Source organism: Arachis ipaensis, chromosome B05 (genome assembly GCF_000816755.2).
Source record: "Arachis ipaensis cultivar K30076 chromosome B05, Araip1.1, whole genome shotgun sequence".
Taxonomy (NCBI): domain Eukaryota; kingdom Viridiplantae; phylum Streptophyta; class Magnoliopsida; order Fabales; family Fabaceae; genus Arachis; species Arachis ipaensis.
Genome location: NC_029789.2, coordinates 67,356,922 through 67,363,034, shown reverse-complemented (window position 1 = coordinate 67,363,034; position 6,113 = coordinate 67,356,922). Strand labels below are relative to the sequence as shown.

The 6,113-nt window shown below is 37.2% G+C and overlaps 1 protein-coding gene across 4 annotated transcripts in view; it reads right to left on the bottom strand.

Moving 5' to 3' along the window:
• The window catches only part of LOC107643677 (magnesium transporter MRS2-5), a 5,040-nt gene continuing 1,995 nt past the window's right edge, over positions 3,069-6,113 (bottom strand). For 2 of the 4 annotated variants that reach the window (XM_016347392.2, XM_016347394.2), the window contains exons 3-7: positions 5,993-6,063; positions 4,688-4,816; positions 4,255-4,596; positions 3,897-3,944; positions 3,069-3,792 (exon numbers count right to left, since the gene is read on the bottom strand). In XM_016347392.2, coding sequence (XP_016202878.1) covers positions 3,562-3,792; positions 3,897-3,944; positions 4,255-4,596; positions 4,688-4,816; positions 5,993-6,063 — 821 coding nt within the window. In that variant the 3' untranslated portion in view covers positions 3,069-3,561. The remainder of the gene's footprint in view (positions 3,793-3,896; positions 3,945-4,254; positions 4,597-4,687; positions 4,817-5,992; positions 6,064-6,113) is intronic. The other 2 variants (XM_016347396.2, XM_016347395.2) reach the window with 2 other exon arrangements.

Genomic DNA, 6,113 nt, shown 5'->3' with positions numbered 1-6,113 from the left:
CCAAACAAATCAATCCATATCCAATTCACCACAGATTCAACCAATTTCAGTCACAAACACAGGTAGAAGGTTCAAGCACAATCAAGGACTGGGAGAAGGGTCCTTCTCGGAGACCATTGACGAGTCCCATTATTACCGCCTCAGTAGGCAGGTCTTGAATTTCCAAGCATGCTTTGTTAAATCTCTCCATGTAATCTCGCAGGGGTTCTCTGACCTCCTGTTTCACTCTGAGTAGGCTACGAGCATGCTTGACCTTGTCTTTCTTGATCGAAAATTGGGTAAGGAATTTGCGCAAGAGATCGTCGAAACTAGATACCAATCTTGGGGGCAGGCTATCCAATTACTTCATAGCAGCTTTAGTCAATGTTGTCGGAAAAGCCTTGCAGTGAGTAGCATCCGAGGCGTCTGCTAAGTACATCCGACTTTTGAAATTGCTGAGGTGGTGTTTCGGGTCGGTTGTTCCATCATACAGGTTCATGTCAGGGATTTTAAAGTTTCTGGAAACTTTAGCCCGCATGATGTCCTCCGTAAATGGGTTTTCTCCCCCTAGGGGGCTATCTTCCCTAGCAGTACGACCCTCCTTATTGCGAAGGTTAGATTCTAGTTTTGAGAGCTTCTCTTCCAACTCTCTTCGCCTTTTGATCTCTCCAAGCTTCTCTCTACTTCACGCTGTCGCTCTAACTCCTGTTCCAGCTACTCAAGCCGGCCCTGATGTCTTTGTAGCCATCCCATGAGGTCAACATCATAACGCTGCCTTTCCCCTTCAGAGAGGCAGACTTCGGACGGGATTCTCCTTTGGTTGTCGGAGGGGCCCTCCCTATGCGGCTCCTCCTTTCTTGGCTAGGGTATTACTAAGGCTTGGTCGTCGTTGACCATGTCTTGATATTCCTAGTCTGACTCGGACGCAGTGTGTCCGTCTTCACATTGATCGTCTACCATGGAACGTTGATTCCCAGGTCCCCGGCAACGGAGCCAATGTTTCGGGTGTTACCTGAAATTAGGTCGACTTTGGGATTGTATGTGAGGCCCAAATCCTCAATGCAACGTACTCCGACTTGTCCCACGTCTTGTGGTTGTCGTCTGAGTTGTTTGCGAGAAGGTAGGGGGTGGTACCTGCAAGACACTCCGATGCCTAAGTCAGCAAAGGGTTAAGCAGGTTTTCGTGTATTGGAACTTAAGTTTACCTGAGTGTATCAGTGTATTTATAGGGTACGAACCAATAACCACCGTTGAAGTAGTTCCATTTCTGATGGTGGATAACTGTCCCTTTATCTTAGGGTTGTTGAGATCTCCCTTCTAGAAGTGGGTGAGAGATTCTTGGAGGCAGTTACTCACTTAGTTACGTGTGAGCTACCTGTGTTAATCTGTTCCGACCTCTTAGAAAAGATCGGGTGCGTGGACGAGGCCGTCATACTGGATTGGGCTTTTTAACCATATTGGGCCTGACTTATATTTTGGGCCAGAGTATGAACACTAACCCTAGGCAAACCAAGTAGAAAATTCATAGAAATATTAATCCATGTATGAGTAAGAATATGCAAAGGAATGCACAACATATTCGAGAAAGCTTGAGATTCAACTTTCTTACATGCAATAAAATCATAATAAAATCCATCAATACTCATATGATTATGAGGCCAACAAAAATATATTCCACTATGGCACTTAAAATCAATATTCTCACAAGTAACAAATATGGAGCAAAAATCAAATATAGTTGTATAAAAATTATTCATATAATCAAATGCTAAGAATTTAGGAGTAAGAGTTGTGATTAAATTGAGCAACTCATTAGCAATCACATTATCATTACCTTGTCCTAGAACATATGAAAAATAATCCAACAAATTAGTCTACTTTACATGCCTTTTGTTTAAGATCCTTGAACTATCAAATGCAAAATGTACAATACCTTGTCATATGTTGAATACTTGAGACACGTTTCATATAACTGCTAACCAAAGTTGGAAATTAGTTGTCTTTTTTTTTTCATTGATATCAATGTCTCCATAATTTACCAATAAATCTGAAAAACCTTAAAAAATTGGCATAAAAATACTACGCAATTCATGGTTAGGCATATGAGAAACCAAACTCCGTAGAATTCAATATCACTAATGCACTCTTGTCTAAGCTGAAACTTTCTAGATCTCTCTTACAAGTGGGTTTATTGCTATGAATTTCTTTATTTCTCATCGAATCATCTATCTCACTATTCTCTTATTTTTTCTCAAAACTCTCGCTCTCACTCAAACATTGATTCTTTTTACTCAAACACTCACTCTCTTTCTCAGTTTCTTATTCTCTCAAATTCTTTTCTTTTCTCTCTTGATTTTCAAATTGCTCACATTCTAAGGACCCATTTGAGAAATTTTGCACTTTTGGTTCCTCCAAATACACATCCATTTACAGAATACTCAATAAATTCTTTTGTTATTGGCTTTGAAGAAGAATTAAAGATAAAATTAGAAGAACTCATCTTCTTATCTCAATTTATAAGATTCTTCTTGAAATCTACACCCTTGAATTTTGTTTTATCCTCAAACTTTGCTCCTTTAGAAACCCTTATAGCATTGGAGTCCGAAGAGAGCCAAGTTGCAATAAATTATTGCAGCTACTCCACCTCAATGGCCAAATTGACTAAATCCTCCATAGTTGCATAATGGTAAAGTTTGACCTTATCTGCAATTTCTTTGTTTATTCCAATAAGAAAGCACCTCATAAGAATTTCAGGACCCTTTTTAATATTAGCTTTCGTCATCAATTTCTATTCACGACTTCTGCATAAAATTGGTCTCCAAATATATATATATAGTCTCAATTTGGTATAATACTCAATTTGGTCCTTAAATTTGCACGAAAACCTCAATTTAGTCTTTAAAATTTTAATTACCTCTATTTAATATGCACTCCTAAAATGATGCTATTTTGTTTTTTGCGCTTTAATAGCCCAAAAACACCCTTGCTTTAGTGTTTATTGAAACGTTTTTCTCAACATACATTAAGAGATAAAAATGCAAGAATAGAAATAAAGAGTTAGGGTATTGTAATGAAGGCCCATCAAATTCTACGTTATAAAAATATGTATCTAACGGTTCATGAGAAGTTTCAAGAACATTTCTCATTAACATGCCACAACATCATTTGAACTAGTTTCTTTGAATATGCATACTTTACATAGAAAAGTTTTTGTGCTTACATGTTGCAAAAGAATATCTGCACAAATGAAGAAAAGCACCACTATAAGGGACCCTTAAATGGAACCATACACATTGTTGCTGGCAGTGCTAGGGTTCAACATTTACTTCCCTCGAGACAAAAATGGAGTATCTTTAGAGATTACGACTACGGGTTTATAAAACTAACAGCATTCGATCACTCAAATTTGTTCGAGTACAAAAAGAGCAGAGATGGGGAGGTTTACGACTCCTTCAAAATATCGCGTGATTATAGAGACAACTTGGCCTGCACCGTGACAGTTGCCCAAGTCTAACAATGGCATCTTGATTGATGATTATGGTCAAAGCTTCAATGTATGAATAGGTTCAGAGCTGTTGAATTTTACCCTGGAAGCACTTTCTTGTACTTAAAGTAGAATAAGAATGAGAAATACAATGATGCACAAGTGATTCCGGTAACTATCAAAACCCAATGGAAACCAGATGGATAGTCAAAAACTGTGGTTTCAAAGTTCATCCCAAACACTGCTGTCACAGCAGCAAATACTGCTGCTACCAATGTAGCTGCAGTAAGAAGCAATTCAAACTGTATTAGGCGGTTTTGAATATTGCCCTGCAATATGAGTGAAAAATAAGACACCCTGGTTTACACCATTTACACAGAATTTGAAAAAAAAAAGGAGTGGATAGCAGAATATTGTAGGTTGATAATCTTACCAACTTTATATTGATAAAATCTTCTGTGTCATCAATGTATTCTTTAAGCTGGAATATCAGGGGCAGAAAAAGATTAACGTCAGCAGAAAGCACATCACTGAAAATAATATAACCATATGCTGCTTTGAAATAGATTGAAATTTAAGCAAAAAGTCATCATGCCTTCTCATCGTTACCAAAAATCAAAGGCAGACATTACACAAGACAACAGTTGATTAGCAGAAATCTTGTCATAGCTAACCAGTTTTATGATCAAGTTATATAATAAATACCATGATATCCAATATATGATACTGTAGGCCACAAGGAAAGTAGGTGAACTTTAATACTATAGCTGAGTGAATCAGCTTTCTCATACCGACGACAATGAGTTAAGCGTATTATCAATGACGATAAAGTATGCTTCAAGCAACATTTCCAGTGGTTGAATCCTTTCTCCATTATCAGAAGAACCCATTGAACTACCATGTTTGCCTGAATTTCCAATGATGCTGAAAGCCCTTGGCAACATTGGGATCCCACTAATTGACCGCTCTGGTGAATTAGGAGCTGACTTTGAAATCTCTTTACCACTACTTGATGTAAGAGTGTGAAGACAATCATTAAGAGGGTACATATCTGAGCTTCTCCTTTTCTCAGTAAGGCACATCTCAGCCATATCACCATCATCATCCATGAGATGTTCTATTTCGTCACGTACCTGGAAATTACACAAATTACTAGTTGCAGATGTTTAAAAGGATAGAATAATAACACAAATAATCAAGGATGGGGATTCTACATTTATCAACCTTCTGAACTCGTTGAGTCAAAGCAAGGAGATGACCTTTGAATCTTCGAACACGTTCTAAATTCAGAGTACTGATAGACGATGCTAATTCATCTAGCACAGGATATATTTCCATTTCCAACTCTTTTACCTATCAAATAAAAAACCTTCTTAATAATACAAGGGTATCAGGTTTAATATTTCCTAAATTTCAGGGAGCTTAATGTAAGTTTTAAACATATAGGGGAGCTGGGTATTGGTTAGGTTACACTCACCTTCCCTGAGGATTGGTAAAATTCAATATAATTTACTCTCACCATAATTCAAAAAATAAATAACAGCATTGATAAAGTTATTCCTAGTTTGAAGCTACTGAATTTTACACTAAAACAGCGTATACCCATTTCAACTTAAATTCCATTGATCAAATCCATAAAGTGAGATTATTATGTTATACGGGAGCATGGACAGCAAATGCAACATTGACCCTTTTCTCATGTAAAACAAGCACTAATAAAGTAGAAAATGATGCAGGACAAAGGAATGTCAATTATAAGTATGTGCACCTAGCTACTGCAAATTGATGATGATGACAGTATTGTACCTAAGTAGTGCTTGTCTAGCAGCTTTCTTCTATTTTGTTTGTGCCTTGGAACCACACTAAAGAAACTGCCTTGTGATTCAGGTCACAGGTTAAGATCTTTAAATAGTCTCGTTGTAAGTGGAGGTAAAACCATATAGATCTACATTCCCCAGAACCCACAGAGTGAGTTTTGTGCACTAAGCCACCCTTTTTACTTATGCCTTTTCATTTCTTCCGAACTTAATTTTAGAAACAAAGAATTTAGCCTTTTCAGAAGGCCTTTCATTGGACTCTGCGTAATGCAGGATGTTTTGACATCGGGTTATCCTTTTAGAATTTTCTGTTATATAGAAAGGGGTTTAATGGCTGCAATAAAGGAGATGCATTTTCTAATTAATAACAGAACTTTTCTTCTATTTTTCATGGATGTTAATTGAAAGCCATCCCTCTTGTGTCTGTGTGTGGCCAAATTAATTCCAGGGCTTTACCCGCTTGAGAGTGAATGGAGGAAACAATTGTTGGCAGTTGAAACAATGTAACCACCATTAAGTTATCTGAAACTTGCAGGCAAATATATAATACAGTCGATGAAATTCAATCAAATAATATTTTACAATAAATCATATCTTCTACTATAATTACCGGCAATCATTGCAATTTCAATGTTAAATAAAAACGAAGATATATACTGTCACAGACAAGAATGTGAAGGGTTCCGCAAGAGGATTATTGATTGAGCCATACCTGAGCATCTAAAGATGTGCATGTCAACTCCAGAGCCATTTCCAACGCTCTAAACTCAAAAGGCAGACCATCTGTTCAAAAATGGCAAATCTGATAAGAAATTATGTGCAGTGTCTGTCTA